At 37.0% G+C, this 22,913-nt stretch overlaps 2 protein-coding genes across 2 annotated transcripts; both read left to right on the forward strand.

Annotated features, from left to right (window-relative positions):
- The first annotated feature begins 437 nt into the window (after nucleotides 1-437).
- On the forward strand, nucleotides 438-9,369 carry LOC146141039 (membrane-bound acylglycerophosphatidylinositol O-acyltransferase mboat7-like). Its single transcript, XM_083392789.1, has 8 exons — nucleotides 438-649; nucleotides 1,170-1,299; nucleotides 2,714-2,870; nucleotides 4,155-4,338; nucleotides 6,178-6,330; nucleotides 8,015-8,203; nucleotides 8,581-8,742; nucleotides 9,171-9,369. Exons 1-8 carry the CDS (start codon nucleotides 438-440, stop codon nucleotides 9,367-9,369), a joined length of 1,386 nt encoding a protein of 461 aa, XP_083248915.1.
- Nucleotides 9,370-11,327: 1,958 nt separating this feature from the next.
- Nucleotides 11,328-12,762, forward strand: LOC146141040 (uncharacterized). Its single transcript, XM_083391912.1, has one exon. The coding sequence runs from the start codon at nucleotides 11,412-11,414 to the stop codon at nucleotides 11,844-11,846; it is 435 nt and encodes a 144-aa protein (XP_083248038.1). The 5' UTR covers nucleotides 11,328-11,411; the 3' UTR covers nucleotides 11,847-12,762.
- The last annotated feature ends 10,151 nt before the right edge of the window (nucleotides 12,763-22,913 follow it).

Here is a 22,913-nt window from a genome sequence, read left to right on the forward strand (position 1 = left end):
GAATGTGGATCGAATATCCACCTTATTTTAGTTACTTGAATGGGTAAATCGCACACTGTAGAGATTCTGATCTGCTATTTTAGACATAGCTATTCAAGAATACGCGATCGCATTAACTATTACCATATTTTGATTTCAAAATCGTTTGGCTAGTGTTGTAAGGTTCCACTATAAAGGACACGATTTGTAATGAACCCTTAAGGCTGCTTCACATTTGACACGCTTTGCTTCTAGCGTCTAGCGCTAAGCGTCATCCAGTTTACCATGATTAACACAGATATGTGTGTATGTTTGATTGAAATCAGTTTTTAATGATTTTTGATAAATTTCTTAAAAAAAACTTCAACCAATTAGATAATATGCAACGCTATTGCCGTTAACGATGCATCGCCATCGTGCTGACACGTTCACGATATGTTTTCAGGCAAACTAACGCGATGGCGATTCCTAAAGACCTTCAACAAGTCTTGCTCTTGGTCGTTTGCTTTTTGGTCGGCTCCACTTTTAGATGGTTCGGCATTCGTCGTCACAAGCAGGAACTCTTCTTGCTGATCGGAAGTTCCATGATTGTGCTGGTTTGTGGAAGAGACACAATCTACTTTGCTCTGTTGATTGCTGGAGCCTCGTGTCTCATCAAAAGTTCCTTCATGTGAGTATGGCAGCTTAAGTTAGTTCGTTGGAAGTTGACTTATACTGAAACATACATATACACAATGTGTATTCTGCGATCAAGCTCTTCTGTAGTCGTGCTGGACAACGATAGCGGCACATATTTATATTATACACCAGAGTTGGATTAATTGTAATTGAATACAACTCGACAGTTTTCAATGTAAATGTAATTCAAACATTTCATGGAGTAATTGTAATTGCAATTGAACTTAATAACTGTGACCTGACTCGTTGCACAACTCTAAAAATCATCACAAGGATGTTCGACACTAACATTTAATTCGGTTTCTAGTAGGTTATAAAGTTATGTCATTTCTGTGATGAACACTTGCTGACGAAATCTAAATGTGCGAATGTAATATTTGCTGGTTAAACCAAGGTTTGTTATAACATTGACTAAATTTCTTTAGACGGTTAGGTAACTATATAATAATAAGATACTTCAGTATGAGCTTTGATATTCTTGCTAATCCTGTTTATTGTTGATTTTTCGGCAGAAACAAACCACGGGTCATCTTTGTATTCTGCTTCGCTGTACGGATTCTATATGAATTGGCGGGAAAATTGGGGCTTCCCCGAGAAGAAACTTCACTAGGAAAGGAACTATTGATGCTTTCCATGTTAAAAGTGTGATTTTAGTGATTTCACTGAGTGCTGTTGTACTGAAAATAGGACTGTAGAGTCGGAATCTGAATCGGGACTCAAGGCTCGCTTGAGTAGAACTCGTAACTCGAGTAAGACTACGTAAAACCCCACGAGTCCGACATGCGCATGCGCAGTGGCAAGTTCGAAACCTATATTGCAAAATATAAAAGTTGGAATAGCATATGGTGGGATATGATACTTTTAACCACATATTGTGGGTGGATGAATTATATGATCAACCCTATTTTGCAAATATTATTTAGACTTTCCTGTTGTGTCAAAGTCAGTCATTAATAAGTTCTAGTCATTTAAAAGAGAAATATATTTCGCCACAAAATAAGGCATCATCAGCACTCAGCAGTCTTCTAATTGGAATAAATGAGATTCATTCGACATTTATTAATGAATGACGTTGACCAATAGAGGAAAATCTTAAGAATATTTTACCCAATTTGAATTCATTGTAATTATTTACGTGTAAGGTTGAGGAGATATCTCCATATTGTACAATTTGCCACTACACTACTTTGGATACCTAATTGCGTGAAACAGAAGCTGTACATTCGGGGTCAGAATCGTGTTTGACTCTAAGTACTTTTTCGTTTGAAGTCTGACGCGGGTGTAGGATTTGGATGATTTTGAACCGACTCCGCAGTCCTGGTTGCAAATAAGTCATGTTTAAATGATTTAAGTTGCTGGCAAGTCATTTGCAAATTAAATTAGGGTACAATTGAGTCATTTGAAAAAAAGTAAAATTAAAATAAGTCGTTTTTGGAACAAGTTTCTATCCACCCAAGTCATTGTAATACCAAGCCATTCAAGCCATATATATGCCTTACAATGAAATTTAAAGTTATTAAAATTGGTAAGCTCGTCCAATCCTAAGCGATCTTTTAATTATAACAAAAAACAAAATGGGACATATCTGTTTATGATTATAATTGCATTTCAGCCAATTTATAGTCTTATTGCGTCTGATAAATAGTCTTATATTCGGACCGTTTATCGTTTTGTTTGGAGGAGTCGTACGATATACCTAAAAAAGGATGTCCGGTGTGTTAGGCTGGAAACTGATACCATGGCACGTAGCCACTTGTGTAATTCAATGACGTATTTTGGTAATAAGTCGCACTTTTTGCCAAAAGTTATGACTCTTCGGGGCATAATACGAAGAAGCAGGCCCCCTTTTTATTTAAAGTTAGTGTTGTATGAGTACCTATCAAGTCATTTGTAAAATAACTGTTCAATTAAGGTAAATTAAGTCGTCACAACACTGCCTAAAGTCGCGTTGGTGAGAAACTTTTAATAATAATTAACATTCCAGTTTTGAAAAAAACAAGTCACTCTTGCGTCAATTTTGTACAAATAAACAAAGCCTCTGGTTTTTGTTATTCAGATGATTATCGTGACCTACGAGATTGCGGAATTTCGATCCGGAAAAAAAGAAAGCGAAATCCCTGGCAAATGTATTTTCGGGCTGCTTGCGCTCAAATCCGAACCAAGCACATACGACATAATTTGCTACATGACTTTTCCCTTCGGTCTGTTTACAGGTAATTGATTTGGTGAATATTCAATTGAGTAAACAATATTTTAGGGCTGTACACAACGCGTTTTGTAATGACTCAAGTCCCGACAAACATTAAAAAACTTCAGTTCAAGTCAAGAAATGTTGAAAAGATGCCAATCCGATTCAATGCCTTGAATTTATTTGAAACCGCTAAAACTTGAGCATTAGTCTGCATAGCAAACTTGAAACGACATCAATGGCTAGCAAACTTATATTTTTGCCAACATAGTGGTAAACACTCCAACGTGACTATCACTATGTTTAGCTAAAACCGATTATTTTTATTTTTATTTTGTTCAAGTCAAGAAGAAAGTCAAGCGATATAATTTTACCGAAACTAATTAATAAAATAACGTAAAGTCAATTCAATAAAGTATTATAAGTGCGCTTCAAATTGATTAACTTGCTATTACACAATGCGATGGAAACATAAGCCGAACTTTTCAAATTCCAGAGCTTTATTTTTTAACCAGTGCTTAATTGCTTTTAAATCAGTACTTATTTGCTATTAATTGGGTAAAAATGTGAGCTCTTAGATAAAAACCTTTGCGCTGTCGCAAGTTATATATCACTGAAACAAACTATTTCTAATTTTAAAAGTTTTTCACAGCGCAATTAGGCTAAAATAGTTTTCCATAAAATGGGCAAAACGTAATATTAAATTGAAAAGAAATTATTTAGTTATGTTTAAAAACAAAATTTAGGATTTTGGCTCCGTGCCTACATGGTAATTCAGGAAAGTTTTAAACACTTTTGGTGAACTAAAACTGTGTTAAAGGAACTCATTGTGCCTTTTTATTAATAACTTGCAAAAATCCAGAGCGTTTTGACGCCCTGTGATATACCTGGGCGTCCAAAAACGGTTTGTACACCCACGATCGGGGCCTATGGTTGGATAGCTTTTGATCAGTGGAAGTGCTAAGGGGTAATTTGACAAGATTTAGGACAATACCTACTAAGTCACGCTTAACTCTGTGTCGAGATATTTCAGCTATTGCTTAGTCAGTCTTGTAATGACTTAAGTCAATAACTTTACTTGCATGACTTGACTTGACTTAAGTCATTTATGACTTGCTATGACCACGACTTTGACCGAGACTTGACTTTGTAACAAATGACTTGATACTAAATCATTCAAAACTGACTTGTTTACAATACTGCGTGTAGCCTATTGTAGGATGAAACGGCGGTTTTGCTTCATACTCCAAACTATAATGTTGTTTTTCGGTGTAAACTGACATTTGACCGCTCTACAATTTTACTGCAGGACCGCTGTGTAAATACAGGACATACAGCGACATGTTAAAGCAACAGAGTTACCCGCCTGCGCGTAAACACCTCATCAAGACCTTCAAGATTTTTTTGCTTCTATTTACGCTCTTCGCTCTCTCAGCACCGTTTGGAAGCTACTTTAAAAGTAAAAGTTTCGTCAACGACGTACTGCCAACTAGGTAAGACGGAGGTTAAAATATTCTTTTTGCATAACAAAGCAGGGCTGCGGAGTCGGAGTCAGGACTCGTGACTCGAGAAGTCGGTTTGTTTTGCTGGAGTCAGACTCGGGACTCGAGTAAGACCACGTAAAAATACCCTAGTACGGCATGCGCAGTACCAAATTTTAAAACTGATATGGCCGCCAACTGAAAATTGAAAAGGTGGAATAGCATATGGTGGAATACTTTCCAACCATGTATTGCGAGCGGATGAGTTATACGACACGTTATTTTAGTTACGTAAATTGACGGAATACAAGCTGTAGAGTCAGGGCCAGACTCGGGACTCGACGAAATCGCACATTTGACCCGAGTCGGACTCGGGACTCGGGAGTCGGGCTCGGGTTATTTTACACCGACTCCGCAGCTCTGCTACAATGTAGCGGAAAAGTAAAGTTTACCTATATGCACAAAGTTATAGAAATCGACATACAACTTCTATTACCGCCAGTTAACTTCCGTAGCACGTTAGGTACGGGCATCATATTCCAGCCTCAAATTCAGTATATAGTTTCTTCCCGGAAAGATGAAAAAAAGTTTTACCGGGACGCACAACAATTTTTAGAGATGACGTCACAAAATTGCGTCATAACGGAACATCTCAAACAAGTAACCTTAGAAAACTGAGGTTGTTCCTATGTAGGGCAGAAATATGCAAACGTAATCTTATTTAAAATTCATTTAAGGAGATGCGTGGGCCCAGTAAAAATACATTTACGGCCTACCTGCAAAAATTCTCTTGGTATACGTCGTTCTGAAAGTTTCGGCTTGGCTTTAACACTGGTTAAACTATACATTGAAATTAATTGGTTTATTTTGCCGATTAAACTAAATAAAAAAATTGTTTGCATAGCTCAAATATTCTGCGAATTAAATAAGGTCACTTTGTTTAACGCAACAAAGAGTCCAACTTTAAAACAGTAGCTTATGAGTGCACTTAAATATAGTGAAATGGTTAAATCTTGAAAATATGTACCCTAAGACTAGGTTGTATAGTTGAATTGTCAAATCCACCATTTGATTTGTCTCATTGAAAACTAAATGTGGATGTCTTTAATTGTCCTATATGTTGTTTGGTTGTACGCTATAGCAGTGGTCGGCAGACTTTTTTGTCGCGACGCAAAATGCTTTTTAAGAGCTATTGAAGGCTACTACGTAAAACGAATAACGTAACAAAGTTTTATTATTTAGAACAAATTTACCCCCTTTGTTTTGTTTATAAGTCACACGGCGCAACATGCCACAGTTGCAGAGCGTCTTTTGCCCTATAGGCTACGATTGTTTAGTTTTTGGGGGGTCACAGTGACCCCTTATGATGGGGGTCACAGTGACCCTTATGATGCAACAATCAGCAAAAGTAAAAAAGCTATTAGACACGCCATTTTAAAAATACAGTACAGTTAATAATGTACTTCTATCACGCGGCCACAACTACATGACAAAACGGAAATATTAAAAAATAGCCCGCGGCCCCGTAGAAATTGCTCAACGGCCCACATTTGGGCCGCGGCGTACAGATTTTTATAGCAATGGAACTATTGGACTCCAGCCATAAGACCGAGATAAGAACAACACCAACGTCAGAATAAAACACAATTCGGAATAAGGCCAAAATACGACTAATAGCGAATGGTATTAGTACCGTTTAAATTGGAATAAGTCCTAAATTGTCGGAATAATACCAAGGTTTTTAGGTCTTATTTTGTGTTCCCAAATTTTGGGCGATTTAAGGCGGATGTTTAGCCACAAACACAAAGATAAACGTATAAGTTGAAATAACTTTCAGCGTTTTTTTCACAGACTACTTCATGTCTACCTTGTTGGGCTTCACAACCAGTTCGCGTACGGGACTGCTTGGGTTTTTGCCGAGCTTGTCTGTGTCCTTGTCGGACTGGGAGCTTACCCGGAAAAAAACAAACCTAACGTTATGCAAGGACCGACGGAGGAATTCAGGTAATACCACCAACCAGACTTGGGCAACTAGATTTATTTTAGCTTTTTAAAATTAGACTAGGATTAAAATTGGATCATTCCATTTTTTTCAACTTGGATTATAATTAGAATTAGATCATTTTAAGTTTTCTCAAATTAGCTTAGAATTGGAATTACCGAATTCTTATAAAAAAACTATTTGATCTAGAATTAAATTAAATATTCACAATGAATTTCATTTAAATCGCAAATATTCTCATAAGAATGTGAATGCTAAGTATTCCTGTTCTGATGTTATTCCTTTTGGCACAGCCTATGCTTTTCAAAAAATTACGCAATATAGTCGTTCCAACCAAAGAGTTTTAATTCAAATTCTTTTTTTCGACTGATATACTAAAAATTCCGTTGGACAAAGTAGATATTTTTTAGAATTATCGCACACATGCAATTCTCAAATTAGATTAGAATTAGAATTAGACACATTTGAACAAGAAAACTAGAATTATCTACTGTAGTTGTCCAAGTCTGCCACCAACCCGATAATTTCTGCTGTTTTAAGATTAACATTTTTTTAGGTATAGTTTTTTTTTCGATGTGTGACGCTAATGCCCTCCATAAACTTGAAAACTCAAAATAATTAAAATGTACTGCATGGAGACTGCTGGTAAACTACAGATGTTTATATAATATTTTGCCACTCCCTTAAAATAACTAAAGTAATTCCATATGAAAGTAAGTGTGCTCAATAGATCAAGATTTGACAACCTTTTCCGAGTCGGGGAAAAATTGTTTGAAACAACGGATTCACGTTTTCAACTAACAATTGTAACAAACGCGGTTTTCAGTATTGTACCATAACTTTGTTGTTAGGAATTTATGTTTTTTCTTTGCCACACATGCTTACATATATCTTGCGAGTCTAATAACAGACTGACAACTCAATTTGACACGAAATAGAAATTTAAATTTTGAGCAGAGGGCTACTGCATGGCTATCTATTCATAGATAGATACACCGCATAATGTCAATATGTCAATTAAAATGTCGACATTTAGCTGATGATGATACGGCGTATCAAAACCGCATCGAAACGTTTATATGGGCGTATCAAAATGTGTTTATCAAGTTAATGTCGATTTACTCGACCTTTTTGGCTTTGAGATTCACTATCAAGCTACATTACAGATCCCTGTATAGACATTTCTTGATGATGATACAAGTGTGTATTGAAATGTTTTTATCAAGATGATGTCAATTTATTCCAATTTTTTGGCTTTGATTCATATTATTAATGCTACATTATAGATTCCTGTCTAGACGTTTCTGATGATGATATAAGTGTGTATCGAAATGTTTTTATCAAGATGATGTCAATTTATTCCAATATTTTGGCTTTGATTCATATTATTAATGCTACAGATCCCTGTACTATAGACATTTCATGTTTGATACAAGAGTGTATCGAAACGTCCTTATGAAGATGATGCCGATTTTTTCGATATTTCAGGCTTTGAGATTCATGTTATTTACATTACAAAATTCGTAATATTAAATTCATATCAAGTTACATTACAAATCCCTGTATAGACCTTTCCAGATGATGATACAACTGTGTATCGAAACTTCTTTATTAGGAAAATGTCGATTTACTCAACTTTTTGGCTTTAAGATCAATACTACATTATATATCACGCTTTGTACACAGCGAGTCGGACGCAGATTGTCAAACTGAAGCGGAAATGAATTTCAAGACGGTAAATAATGTCGATCCAATGGGATTTTTGGACCCTTCTTTTGGCCGATCCATCCAGTATTGGCACATGACCGTGCAATGGTGGCTGGTTCGTTTTGTCTATAGAAGCGACTTGATTCCAAGACGCATGAAGTTTTTAAGGTATTTTTGACATACGTAAACTTTTTACACGACTTTTGCTGTTTTCCTTTGCTAGGAAAATTAGGCATTATTATTTTTTATTATGTGTAATGCAGTAATTAAAAAAGCTGGTGCGCCCACTTATGCGTTACAGATAGAGTAATATAGCCTTTCAGTGGTTCATTGCAGTTTAAGATATAATTTGATATCGGTCAGGGCTTAGGCTTACGTATTAATTACCCAAACCCTTTCATTGAAAATAAAATAAAGGTTGGAAACTTTCTGTGCTTGTTTCGTCCGGATGAAAATTTTCCGAAATAAAAAAGTGCGGATGGAATTTTTAAAGATTGAAAAGCATTGCATTACCGTATTACACTCAATCGAGACTTACATTCTAGAGCCACCTTGGTATTTTTCGTGAGTGCTCTGTGGCACGGTGTGACACCCAGCTACTTTGCGATCGTGATGCAGTTTCCTATCGTGATAGTCTTAGACGAGACCTGCTTGTACGTACAGCGGAACTGTATTAAAGGCTACTGGAAAAACCGAATATATTCGACGTAAGTAACTAATGTACAACATCATCAGTTCATAATTCGCGGAAATCGGACCTTGGTTAAAAGCACCGGTTTATTTTTTAGATTAATTTTCTTAGGTATGGTTTTTCGAGGGTATGAAGCCAATGTAATACGTCAAAAATGTAAAACGATCAACATATATTACAAGGATAATTATAGGTGTTTATATATTTTATTGCCCTCCCTTAAAAATTTATTGTCCGAGAGATAAATTGCAACAGGTTCCGTTAATTTTGAATTTTTCGATATTTTATCTGACTTTCGTTCTGCCCCATCTAACTTCTTAAGTAACAAATCTAGTTAAATGGCCGTATTTTTCTAATTCTAAATAGGGTATCAGTAGGAACTATATAACGAAAAATTGTATTGAAATCTCAATAAAATATAAAACTTCCTATCGCCTTTTTCAGATTTCACCTGGTTTTCTTCAAGACATTTTGCCACTGTTACTTTATTTCGGCTTTCAAGCTGATTCTGGTGAGCGAAGAGAGCGTGTGGAGCTTTTTCCGCCACACCTACTTTGCCGGGCTTCTCGTTTCCTTGGTCATAACGCTTGCGTGCGGCGCAATACGCTTTTCTTCTCCTCCTGCGAAACAAAAAGAGAACTGAGGCCGCGTACTTTTCTATTAACGCCACTCATTATTCGAAATATATATTGCATCTCTGGAGTGTAGGCCTATACATTTTTTTAAAGTGTATTTTGAGGAACTGAATGTTTTTTAAAATACAGCCTATGTTTCTGTAACCTCAGCAGAGTAGTCAAAAACACTCCGCCCGCACAAATAAAGTGCCATAAGGTGTGTAGAATGTCTTATCAAACAGTTAATAACGGACAGTGTGCATACAGGTCTCACAAGTTAAATTATGCGTATTTGTAATATAGGTAGTTTTTTTTACATCATAACATAATAATTTAGGCACCACGCTTGGAAATCTCTCGTGGCACAGGGTTTAAAATGCACTTCTCTATTGGATAATTAAAGAAGTTACAAAATGGACTGCGCAGTTTCTTAGAAAGTGTGACGAGTAGTATGGTAGCAACAAGAGTAAACACATACCCTAGTAGCCTTTCAATGGCTACTAAACCGTGCTAAGTTAAACCTTGTCGTTGAGAATCAATCTCTTTAATGTTAGAGGTGACTCGTGAATGCTTTTAAACGGTGATAGTGCCAGCCATGTAATTTAGTTATCTAAGCCGCTCTGGACGATACAAAGTTGGTAGGCCTACTGGCTACGTTAGCCGAAAGCCGACTGTTTCCTTACAATTACTCTCAGCTGACTAGTTTTTGACTGAATTAGGCGGTGTTCAGTGGACTGAAACGACCACAAAGCGGAATTTGTTGGTGCGGTTAACTCACAGCGCAGCCTGAGGATAAAACTGAGCCTTCAGCAGTTTTTACCGGGTGAGAAAGGAACTCAAATAGTCTGGCGTTGTGTATCAGCGTACTGTGAAAAAAAAATGAGATAGTTTAGCCGTATTTTGAACAACAGCATTAGTTTAAATTGGCAAATTAGTTTCTTTATTCTGCCTTTTTCTGAAACTCAAACGTATGCCTAAAATTAGGCAAAGTATTAAAACAGTTATTCCAATTGTGTAAAATAATGCAACGAATGTTAAAGAAAGTCACGCTTTGACATTTGTAGGCGGAAATTGGCATAAAATTGTAATTTGCTGTGAGAAAAATGCCCTTATTTATAAAGAATTAGTTTTCGTCGAACTGTCAGAAATATATAGTGGTGACTGTAGGGTGACAACTAAAACTGCATTCGACACCAAATATATTTTTTTTATTCTGTCTAAGCAGATTTGAGTAGACCATGTTGGTAAGGTAATATTTATATCGAATAAACGAGATGAAACTCTAAGTAACAATTAAAATTAATTTATAGGTTTATAGGAATAAGGCGATTGTTTAGAAAAGCTTTCAGGTGGCCCTGATGTCATCTGTTTGTGCGCCGCGATGATTTCATAAATACTTCACTGTAATTAGTCAGTCCTAGCTTATAGAATGGCGATCGTGAATAAGGCAGACCTAACCTATGTGCTGTAGAAGAACTTCATACATAATTCGTTGCGGTCCAAACGGCAAACCTGACGATTATTAGTTTCGTTTGACCAGGGTATTAAGTTGGCACATTCCTACAGCCGTTGAACCTCACTTTCGGTAAAAATAATACCCTATGAAAAACCAGACCGCTGTTTATAACAGTGGTACCGCGCTAGTCGCAAAGCTGGCCTAGCTGTTGGCCTTGTTGGGAAGGTAATTTGTCTCGCAAAAATTAAGATGGAACTCTAACAAAAAGTAATATATAGGCTTATAGGAAGAAGGCGGTTGCTCACAAAGATTTTCAGACGGCCCTAGTGCCATTTGTATGTGCACCACGTTTTTATAATGACTCACTATATCGAATAAGTTTCAGCTTATAAAATTGCGACCGTAAAAACGCGAACAGAATTGTCAGGCAGGCTTATAACCTATGTGCTCGAAAAGCTTCATAAATAAATAATAACTTGTTGCGGTCCAAACCGCAAACCTGACATTTGTTTTTTTGTTTCGAACAGAGTGTCACTAGTCACAAGCCTTGTACGCAAGTGCCACTAAACAGGCCGACATTTTTTAAAATACTACTTAAGCAGAAAATCGTCAAAAATGAGGCTGCTCCATACAATAGTCGCAACCGTGCTTTTAGCCAAGCTGGCGCTGGCCCAGAGCTGCCCAGACGAACAGCACTGGGGATCCGGCTGCATGAACCTCTGCGGCGAGTGCTTTGCTTCGGTACCCGGCCCGGTGCGCTGCGACCGGCAGACCGGCGACTGCCCGAACGGCTGCATGGACGGCTACACGGGAAAGCGATGTGACCAGGCAAAGTGTAAACAGGACTGTGGGCCGGGCGAATGCATCGCGCCTAATTTCTGCGGCAACTGTGGCCACATCTCTTACGTTTCTCCCAACTGCGAGGATATCCGCTTGCGAGGCTTGTTGGGCTCGTTTGTAGCCTTTGTCGTTATCACTGTTTCCATTACGCTCTGTGGCATCGGCTCTGTGTGGTACAAGCGCCAGAAAAACACGGCAGTGGCGCTGTAGCATCAGCCAGCCTACATAGACTTGTGTTTTTGCAAACATGTTGGTCGCAACACTCCTTAAAGTGTCTCCAACGTTTTATCTTGAAGTATATCGCATTTCTGTAACTAAAGCTAAGATTTTTCTCCCCTACACTAATACCTTAAATTTGGGACAAAAGTACAAGGCTATCTGGTCAGATAACCACTGACATTATTCCTACTGTAAGCTCAAACAAGCTAGATGGAAGAAATTTTCATCTAGCCCTAGCCGTGACCCTGTAAAATCAGCGCGCATGTAGCTTATACAGACATAGGAACAGTATTTTTTGCTGGTGCTTTAAAGGACAAATACAGTGTTTGAAGTTCCAACGTTCTCTCGAAATGTATTATACACTTCTGTAACTTTGCTAGAGATTTTTTGTTTTTACCCAATTAGATAAAATAGTTGTGGTATTTTCAAGTTTTCGAGCGATTTCGATTGGTAAAATTATACCAAATTTTGCACAGATATTGGCTTCTACTTACCGGCTCATTCCGACACCGATATGCAATGTTTTAAACAAAATACTTAACCAACATATTTGATAACAACACATAGCAAATAAGCAAACTAAATAAACTGAGAGACTTCAAGGTGTTATTTTCACCCAATTGGGGCAAAAATTGCTTTATTTGGCAAAGTTTAGCTATCTTTAGGTGTTTTTTGATAAACCTATTTTAAAGGGAAAATTGTTGCATTGGAGTGCAAACCATGGCTGAAATGCGAATATATATAAGCGATTTCTTTAGGAGTGATTTTTCACCACATCTTGTAACCCACATCAGTTCGTCCGAATGTGTTGATTCAAAAATAACACGCGTCGCTTTTATTTTGTATTATTTAGGGAATTGTTGCTCACAATGTTTTGTTGAACGCAGTCATTAAATAAATTGTATTAGTCGTTTTGTGAAATTATTTGTAGAGAGAAGAATTTTATTTTTTATACGTACGTAAATTTAGCTTGTCGCTAATGACGTAAAATACATTTCAGTGCTAAAACGTTTTTTTAATTCAACCCTTTTCGTTTGTCAAATTAATTCCACTTTTTAAATAACATACTAATAATAAGGCCCCCATGGACCTCCCAATACTATAGTCTACGTGTTCAAGGGGTTTATAGATCAGAATTTAACACATCATGCTTTATTTGAAAACAAACTTGCTATAGTTGCACAATCAGTAGCGTCAAATAAAATAAGTGAAGAATACAAGTTTACATAATCATGACATTACTTCGATTGGCTACACGGCTATTATCAGTTTAATAAACACCCCGCTAATATGATGACATGTATTTATTATCCTCAAATCATTTTTCATAGACTACATTCTTGAAAGACTTCGACAACATATGAGAAACTGTTCGGGTGTGGTTCTTTGTTTGTTTTTATCACTATGGCTATATACTTTAATTTCTACGAGCCTTGAAAAAGCCAGACGTTGCTTTTATCATTGCCACAAAAATACAGCTAATGAATGCTAAACCAACTTAATGTAGGCCTACAGCATTATGTTGCCTGTAAGCCAATTAGCTGGTGGCACCTTTCCACTGTTATTGCTTGCTGTCGGCGGTAAACTAGTTTTAACCGCAAAAGCATTTTAAAAGTGTAAGAACTCCCAGCTATTTGCTTCAAGTTGGATGCTGGATTGGGAAACGAACCAATGTTATTCATGTTGATGCCAACCTTTATTTTGTGCCATCTTATACTGCGATTGAGGTGGTTTCACGAACAACAGAACATTTGACAATCAAAAATGATTTGCACGAACTAATTGCGTGTTTCAGAAAGCTATAGCTGTATATCGGATATGCAATGTTTACTGTATAGGTTTCGTATCGTAAAATGTTCATTTCGCGCCCTAAAACCTGTCGCGTTGCCAGCGCAAAAAGGTACTATTGCAGTTTCTTGCAACGGTGCAGCGGTTGGCGTCAAACGATGAAACGAAGGTATGAAGAGCGAAATACTTTACAGTCTCAGCGTACCTTTAAATCGTAAACGACCGCAAATATATCGTAAGCTGTTTTGCCAAGTAAATGAAAGTTTTGATGCATAAGCGTGATTGCAACTGCGCATAATATGCGGAAAACATACATTTATAGATTTAGTACACCATGTCCTTGAGTTTGAATGTCTGAAATCAGTCGTCATATCAACAAAATTCTAGAAAACAAACCACAGAAAAATAATTGAGTGGAAATTACCGATAGCTATACAAGAACCTGGAACAAATTTCCTCCCCAAATTTGAATATTACCCTGAGAACCACTGGTCTAGGCGTTTCATCACTGTCACGTTTTCCCGCCATGATTTTTTCGATTCACTCCTTGATCCTGTAGGAGCAAATGTGTTGTGCAGGCCGACATCACATAACGTCACATTTGTCTGTCAAACACGCATCGACTAACACTGGGCCAGTGATACATTATATCGCTGTTTGTATTTTGTCTCTGCTGTTGAAATATTACGTCTGTTACCCGAAAACAACTTCACAGCTGTCTTGCTCGTTGGCGAGTTGAGCTTTGTCTTTGGTATTTTCGTTATATTGTTTGTTTGTTTTTTTCAGGTACAATAACCTGTCCAGTTCGGTTTTTAATTCTCTCGAGAGTTTTTATCATTAGTTAAAGCACAGATTATTATCAGTCAGCAGTGAGCATTCGAAAATGTAGGCTACCAGGTCAGTAACAATACACCAATCGTCAGTAACGTGTTAAAAAAAACCTAAACTATATAGGGACATGATATTCGAGCCATAATTATAGCTAATAGCAGGTTGTTGGGACTTAAGGAATTCTGTGGCAGAGGTTATCAGACTGTGTGCCGCGGTGTATAAGTTATTCAATAGTTGTTTGGCGGATTTTTATGATTTCAAAATTAACTTGCACTGCGGGCAAGGGCAAGCAATACAGGCTGGAATGTAGGCCATTAGTGTGTGGACATTTTGGCCAAAACCTTCCCATGTAGTAACAAGATTGTTGTTTTTTATTGGATTAATATGTTACAACATAATCCTTAATCTTGTTGCACTGAATATGTGATATTGAAAATACCCTTGACCCTTGCCAGGTACATGTCGACCTTAATTCCTCATCAGTAGGGCGATTATTTTTTCATCTAAAAAATATGAAATTATGACCCCGAAAAATTGAAAAAAAATTTGGTGGTGTAAACATGAAGTAAAATTTTTGATAAAATTGAACGACAAATTTCAAAACGCTGACTATATTTGACAAGTCAAAAAATAGTAGCCCTACTCATCAGCAACAGAAGAATACTCTAGCAAAGCTAGCAAGTCAGTTCAGATACTAAAAAAGACATTAAAATATATATATGTATATTTGACCAGCAAAGGCATCAAAGGTATGGAGAAGTATATGCATATATTTTAAGATATTTTAATAGTGTCTGGCCTGAATTGCTAGCCTTGCTAGAGTATTCTTCTCTTAACATGAATCCTGCCGTGATTTTTTCGGCAAGCACGCATATGTATTTAATGTGCTTACAAACTGTTAAAAAGTACGCGCAAACAGCAAGAAAGCTAGACAGAATGCAAGTGTTTCGTTCTAATCCAGGGGTCGGGAACCTTTTCAGCTAAGGGAGCCATACAAAGCCAAATACTCTTGGTTGTATTTCCATGAGAGCCATCAAGTTAAAGGATTAAGCTATTGCAGCTAGGCATAATATATAACAAAGTGTTGCTCATCCAGCATTAATCGACGTTTCAACGTTATGCCAGGGGCCGGCAATCGTTTTCTAGTCGCGGGCCAAAACCAAACTCAAAAAGGTCTCTGCCGGCCGCACAAAATGTTAACTAAGAATTGCGTTATTAAAATGTTGGAAGAACTGTGAATCAGGCGGGCATCGGATCTTTTTTGCACTTAAAAATGTGCTTAATTACATTTAAGGAGGCTGTCAAAAAAAGCGTTCGTTTGGTTTAAAATTAGAGTCCACACGTCGCCATCCATACTACTTATAAAAAGTGCAATAAAACTCGTTTGAGGAAACACGATAGATTTAATATTTGTCTAGTTCAGTGTTTGTTTAGCATTTTAAGTCAAGGCAGACCTGGCGAGCAAAGTGAGCGTAGTGAAAATGGTCAAAAAGTATTTAAACTCGTCTTGTGCCCATATTTAGTCAAAGAAGCGGCTGACCGGGTAAATTACACTGGCGTGCCGGATCCGGCCCGCGGGCCGTAGGTTGCCGTCCACTGTTCTATACAGAACGCCTTCATCAGGATACTAACATATCATGCAAGGCAAATTTCTTATATAGCGACCAATTTGCAGCCAACCACACATTTAAATCACATGATCGTTCTGTATAGAACGTCGAATCGTCGATTGATTATAACTGCTGGATGAGCAACACTTTGTTATATTTAGTTGAAGGTTTGCAAAAAAAGTAAATTGAGCTGGGCCGGGATAACAGTTTCGAAAAACAAATAGGAATCGCGCAAAGCGCCGAAAATTTGCTACAATGTGCCATAAGAAAATATGAAGTAAGGAAAGCGTCCGTGGCGGCGTGCAGTTTTATTTGAAATCATGCTGAGAAATAATAGGTTAGATTATTTTGCACGCAAAATTCTTTTAGCAAAAGAGCCACATGGCGTCACAAATAGAGCCATAGGTTCCCGAGTCGAGCTCCTCTTTTCCCCGGATATTTTCACTCCCGGGAAATGGGATTGAAAAATGAAAATTCCCGGGAATCCCGAGATTCCCGACGAAAAAATTATACCTAACATTTGTCATTAAGACGTTTTTAAAAAAAAAATCGTGTTAGCTCCAAAGATTTAATTAAGCTCATTTATGTTCTGTAGTCTTGCTTCTGCAATCTTACAAGACCTTCTCGTATTAAAGTCAGCACCCTTTTTGTTTTTATTTGAAATAAAGTGCATGTTTTTTGGTAGAATAAATTTAATTAAGTTTTTCCGCTGGTAAGCGCAAATAAAGCAACTCAGGCAACGACTTTAACATGGTTGAGTAATATTTTTTTTCTTTTTATTAGTCAAAAACGACAATTATTTTTAAGTTTTACTTTGTTGCCGAATAACCGGGATTTAAAAAAAATTGCCGGGATTCGGGATTATGTTAAATCGCGGGAAATCCCGGGAATTTCCCGTCGAAACATTTCCGAAGAGAAACCCTATAATCCCGACCCCTGTTCGAATCTATAACAAGGCTCTTTCATAGGCCGGATTGTCGGCACATTGTTTGACGATTTCGTTCGTTTCAAGTCGATACAAATGGTTCATTTCCTTTATAAAGCGCTCAGCATCGAAATTGTTAGCAACTTTTGTCAAAGCCGGTAAAAGTACTCGGGAGTAATCTAATGGCTGATTTAAAGACAAACCAAGATACGTCGGCTGCTAGTAAGTAAACATAATAGTGTGTTATATATTTAAAGGGTTAATTATGTTTATCGCAGAAACCTGAGCAACATACACTAAGTCTTCAACATTAAGGATACGGATGTCCCAAGTATGCATTTAACGCGTTTAAACGCCAAGCAAAAGCAATATTGATTAAGCAAGAAGTGACAGTAGAAATTATTTCGTACCAAAACGCATGAACAATTTCAGAGTTAAGTCACAAAGTTACGTCATAGTAGGACGTGTAAATAAGTAGCCTGAGGTTATCGTTCGATTTTATGCGCTGATGTGCAACTAAAATCTAAGTTTAAGTGATTTTAAGGGGACAAGACGTGCATACGGGTGAAAACAGCACTTGGGCTTATGTTCACGGTGAAAATTGTGGCGTCAGAAAAACGCCTGCCCGCGGAACAGGCTTGATTGCCACTCTTGATTTAACAGCTTGTCTAATTCAGTTGTAAATGAAAGGCTTCGGTGGTGATTTCTCATTAATCAAAGGTTGCCAATTTGCTTTGCAGAAAAGGAACCTACTGAAAAACAACGGAGATCAGAAAAGCCGCACAGCAAAAAACAAAAGCTGGCAGATGAAGGTATAGTCTTCAAAGCCTTTAAATTGTCTATTAAATTATTGTTAAGCTAACCATGGCTAAGCTTAGGAGTTTATTTTATTGGTAACATTACGTGTTTACTTTACCGCTAGGGCCATGGTCCAATATTAGTTTTAAAATAGTCTAGTCAAAAGTTGTACTATATCAGGGTGTGTAACCAAATCTATTTCACGGAAAACGCTATTTTGGTTGTCTGTTTTGTATTGTCAACATGTAATTTAAGACAAAGCGAGATTTTTCGGGAACATCGAAATAAAAGGGCTACTGCATTTTCTTAATTCCAATTTATTTTTTAAAGTGTATAGATTTCAATATATTTTGAAGGCCCAGATATATATGTGGGTAAACACACCTTAGTATTGCGTTTTGTGTGATTTTGCGGCACATTTGTACGATTATAATCAATCGGACCTTCTTTTTCTGGTTTTTAATTATTAAAATATCTCTATTTTATTTTCAGGCAATAGTATTGTAACATACAATAAAACGTTTTACCATTTTCACTAACCTTGTTGTCACAGTTTTATAATGACCCAAGTCATGGCTTGACTAAAGCTCACTTAAGTCACGGTATTTAAATACCTTGACTGACTTAAGTCTTTTGCTAAATGACCTTACTTAACTTAAGTCTTTTGGACAAATGACTTGACTTGGACTTTCAGGTTACCTAAATAAAAATTAAGTGGTTTATTTAATTTTTTTTGGTAAAATAAGAGTTATTAATCCAAATTTTTGCGCTTAAAACAATTATCTTGTTTGTTGTTGCGTTTTTGTTGAAACATTTTTCAATTAGAATAGTTTTGTCGTTTTATTTTGTTATCAGTGATTTGACTTTTTACTTTATTGTAATATAATGAATAGACCGGAACTTGACTTTGGCAAATAATGACTTGAACTGGGCTTGATTAATTATTTTTTAAAAGACTATACGCAGAGTTAAGTTGTTACACAAATGACTTGACTGAGACTTGAATTATTTCAAAATTACTTGTTTACAACACTGCCTTGCCATACGGGAAAATGCGACTTTGTGACACAGGGATTAAATAGATGTAGATGTAAAAAGTACAAATCTGCATTTTGTTTAAAGCTATCGACGCCATGGCAAGCGGGGTTGATCGCATCGGAATCGTTAATTGGAACATGCGCCCTGGAAGTTCACATGGAAAGCTGACGATGGTACGAAGTAACGTTTGTTGTGAACGATCTAGATTTTACAATAAAATGCGTAAAAGAGATACAAAGATGCGGTGTGCCCTGTAATGTACGTGTCGGCAACCTTTAGCATGGGAAGAGGTACCATTTGGTACCGTTTTATTAAACTATAAAACCTACATTGAGATACCTGAGACCTCACTGTCTGTACCAGGGGTGGGTCAACTGCGGCTCTCCGGCATGTGTGTTGTGGTTCTTCTAGTTGAATCGTAAAATTTCAAAAAAAAATTGTAAAGGTTACCAATAGTATCGTTTATAAACGTTTCTCTCTTTTTCTTTTCTTTATTTAGGCCAGTATTTCGTTTATGACGTAACACGAGACATAGAGTCCGAAGAGCTAGTTAACAAAAAACTGATATTAATAAATATTGTGCGTGTTATTTTGCTATTAGCGTTATTATTGTGTTGATTATTACCGTTTTGTTATATAACAATTCTGTTATTACTGCGGCTGGCGTTTCATTATTTACCATTTTTGCATGAAATAATTTTGAGGCTCTTTGGTGCTTGTATTTTCTGCAAATGGCCCTTCCATTGAATATATTTACCCCCCCCCTGGTCTATACCAGTGGCGGGCAAACAAACTTACTGCGGTCCAAAATGTTGGTCATTTTGCCATTTTCAGTAGGCTACGAGCTAATTATTACTATTTCATCTTTGCCATATATAGTTGTTGACTGTTTAAACATAAATGAAGCTGTTTTTACTTTTTAAAAATTTATCCCTGTTGTTAATTCAACATCAAAATATTAATGCAAACCAAAATAAACATTTTTCCAAGCCGGAAAATTAATAAAATATATTTTAACACTAAGAGCTTTAAAAAGAACACATATTAAAGCTAAAACTACGTAATTTCATGGATTCCTGCTTTAATATGAAATCGTTAATTTAAGCCAGTAAACTCGGTTTTTAAAATTGCAGGCAAAAGACGTAGTTATCCAAGTGCCCCATACACACTTCAAACTCGGTCTTTCGGTGAATGACATAACTAAAATGAAGTGCGAGGGCATAGTCCTTCTTGTAAACAAGCAACTGGAATTGGGAAGTGAAGGTATATCGCACACCATCTTAACGAAAGGTGAGACATCTTAAATAACCCTATTTTAACTGCAAATGGTAAAACACCAAAAGTTTCTGTGAGAAACGATTTTCAGGAGATTTTTTATGATTCAAAATTACATTAAAGTGTTATTATCTTTTTTATCTGGGATGCGCAATGATGTTTGTCAGGAGAGAGCTTGAGAAGCAGAAAAAATCTCTAAGGGCCGGGCTAAAATGGGCATTAAAGTGCACATAATATGAAGTACAATTCCTTTTAAAGAAAAACCTGTTTTGACGAACTGAAAAATAAAATGTAAAGTAAAAACGTAAAGCCTTGTTTTTTTGTCTAGAAAGCGAACCGAATTTAATTGCTTGGTGGGGTGTCCGTGGGTTGTACACTATATGCGAAGTGTAATTGTCAAAGATGGAATAAGATGTTATATTGCTGACCTAAGGAATTGATTTGTATTTACGCTTAAGTGCAGTAACATATTTGTCTTACACTTGAGTGCACTCACAAGTTACATTTAGGTAGAAATATTGCACTAAAGTACACTCACATATTTGTATTACACTTTAATTTCCCCACACACTTGTCTTATACTTAAGTGCACTCACTTATTTCGTTACTTAACCTAACTAGAAATACTCGTAGTCAAGTATATGTCATAAAAATCTCACGTTAGGCTCTTGATGAAAGGCAATAAACAAAATCATACAATGTCAGGTCGTTGACTAAAGACAATACTTTATTGCTTTTATAAAGATGCCTAAAAGCAAGCATAACAATATCATCACCTGACGACTAAATAAACTACAACGTGTGAAGTATTGTAATTGTATTGTCTCATAGCCGCCTGAGAATAGAAAAACGTGTTTTTAGGTTAGGAACCACTGCTCTAAAACATGTAAGCGTAACTATTTTTACAAACTAATATTTATTATTAGGCGGCTCAGGTATTCAACTGGAGTTGAACCAAGTTCGAAAAATCATTGGAGGCCAACTTTTACCAGGAAGTGCTGTGAGCACAAGTGCTGGCAACTTGCCAATGAAACGAATCATCTTCACAGCGGAACCTGAGTATAAATGTTATAACTATTTATCGATATAACTTCGCTTGAATTACTGTTGTCTATGACGTAAATCAGTCGGCACTGTTGACAAATTTTCTTTTCAATTTAGATAAGCTTTCACAGAACCGTTTTTCATCAGGTTAAAGTGTAAGGTCTAACTAAAATACGTCATATAAGCTTACCAGCAACGCCTTTAATCGGTTTAAAGTACGAAATCTTACTAACATGAGAGCCATAGTACTACCTTAATTTACGCTTTTTGTTAAGGCGAATATTGCACCGTTAGGATACAGTGGGAATTTTATACACGTTTGTTATTATTAAGTTATAGAAACGATCAGGAAAATGAGGGTTATTCCTCAGATTGCAACAAACGCAGTCGCATTGTTTACCACATTACGTTACGGTTAGCTGGTTTTACCCCAAAGCGAAACTCTAGTTTCGATGACGCCTTGTGACGTCAAGAACAGTCGACTCTAGAGCGAATAAGTAAGTGAAATGAAGCGAAGCAAGAAACGTAACACAGGTTTCAGAGGTTTTTGTGGCGTTTATGCAGTCTTATAGCCTAGGTGATTCGTAATTTGTCGCGAAAACTAGTGCTTCGTGCCTTTATTAACTTGTTTGTATCCAAAGTAAATTAAAACATAAACAAACAAACACTAACAGTATTGTGACCTACAGCTTGGTTATTTGTGACATAATTTATTTGCAGGCCGTACGGCCACGGATCAACTTCAATATCAACTACGTCAGTGAAGAGTTGCTTTGAAGAGGCGTCCAAGCACAAACTAAAGTCTCTTGCCCTACCAGCAATTGGTTGCGGAGCGTTCACTCAAACTACTCTTTATGCCCTGGTCGTTTCTACTATTGTCGAGTTTTTGAAGTTGAACCCGACACTTCTTTATCCCAGGTGCTATAGTTTGAGCGAACCAGGGCTGAGAGTCGGTTAAAAACAACCCGAGTCCGACTCCCGAGTCCAACTCCGGCCCAAAATACACCCGACAACCTGAGCCCCGAGTCCGACTCCGGCCAAATGTAAGATTTTGTCGAGTCCTGAGTCCAGCTCTGACTCTACAGCCTGTATTTTACCCATTTAAACAACTAAATTAAGGTGGAATTTCTGCAATCCACATTGGTGGTGTCATAATTGATCCACCCGCGTTACATGGTCAAAAAATATTTCAACATTTGCTATTAGGCTACACTTTTACAACATTTTACCGCCTTAACAGTTTTAAAATTTGATACTGCGCAGGCGCATGTCGGACTCGGGACTCGGGTAGGTTTACGCGGTCTTACTCGAGTCCCCGAGTCCTGAGTCCGACAAAACAAACCGACTCCGTCGAGTCCGACTGCGACTCCGCAGCCCTGGAACAAACTGCATCTTTCGAAATAAGATATCCTCCTATTTTTGCTAGGATTTCGTTCGCAACATTGTAGTCAGTTTTGTAATGGCTTGACTTGACTTGAGCCGTTAGGGCAAACTGATTTGACTTGACTTAAGTCTTTCGGACCAATACAAATGACTTGGGTTGAAATAAAATGTTTTCATTAAGCATTTTTTGAGGTACGATTCTAATCGGAAGTGTTTACACATTTTAACTGCGAAATGTGTCATTTTTATGACAAAGGCTTGACTTGGAATTGACTTGCTCTAATTATAACTTAACTTGGACTTGAGTTATTTTACAAGTAACTTGCCTGGCCCTGAAAGTCATTACGAAATTGTTTACAACACTGC

Source organism: Ascidiella aspersa, chromosome 6 (assembly GCF_963924565.1).
Source record: "Ascidiella aspersa chromosome 6, kaAscAspe10.2, whole genome shotgun sequence".
In the NCBI taxonomy this organism is placed as follows: Eukaryota; Metazoa; Chordata; class Ascidiacea; order Phlebobranchia; family Ascidiidae; genus Ascidiella; species Ascidiella aspersa.

Coding starts and splice junctions, on each gene's coding strand:
- LOC146141039 (XM_083392789.1), top strand. CDS start 438: ATGGCGATTCCTAAAGACCTTCAACAAGTCTTGCTCTTGGTCGTTTGC. Junction 1,300..2,713: donor TGATGCTTTCCATGTTAAAA/GTGTGATTTTAG, acceptor TTTGTTATTCAG/ATGATTATCGTGACCTACGA. Junction 8,204..8,580: donor AGACGCATGAAGTTTTTAAG/GTATTTTTGACA, acceptor CTTACATTCTAG/AGCCACCTTGGTATTTTTCG.
- LOC146141040 (XM_083391912.1), top strand. CDS start 11,412: ATGAGGCTGCTCCATACAATAGTCGCAACCGTGCTTTTAGCCAAGCTG.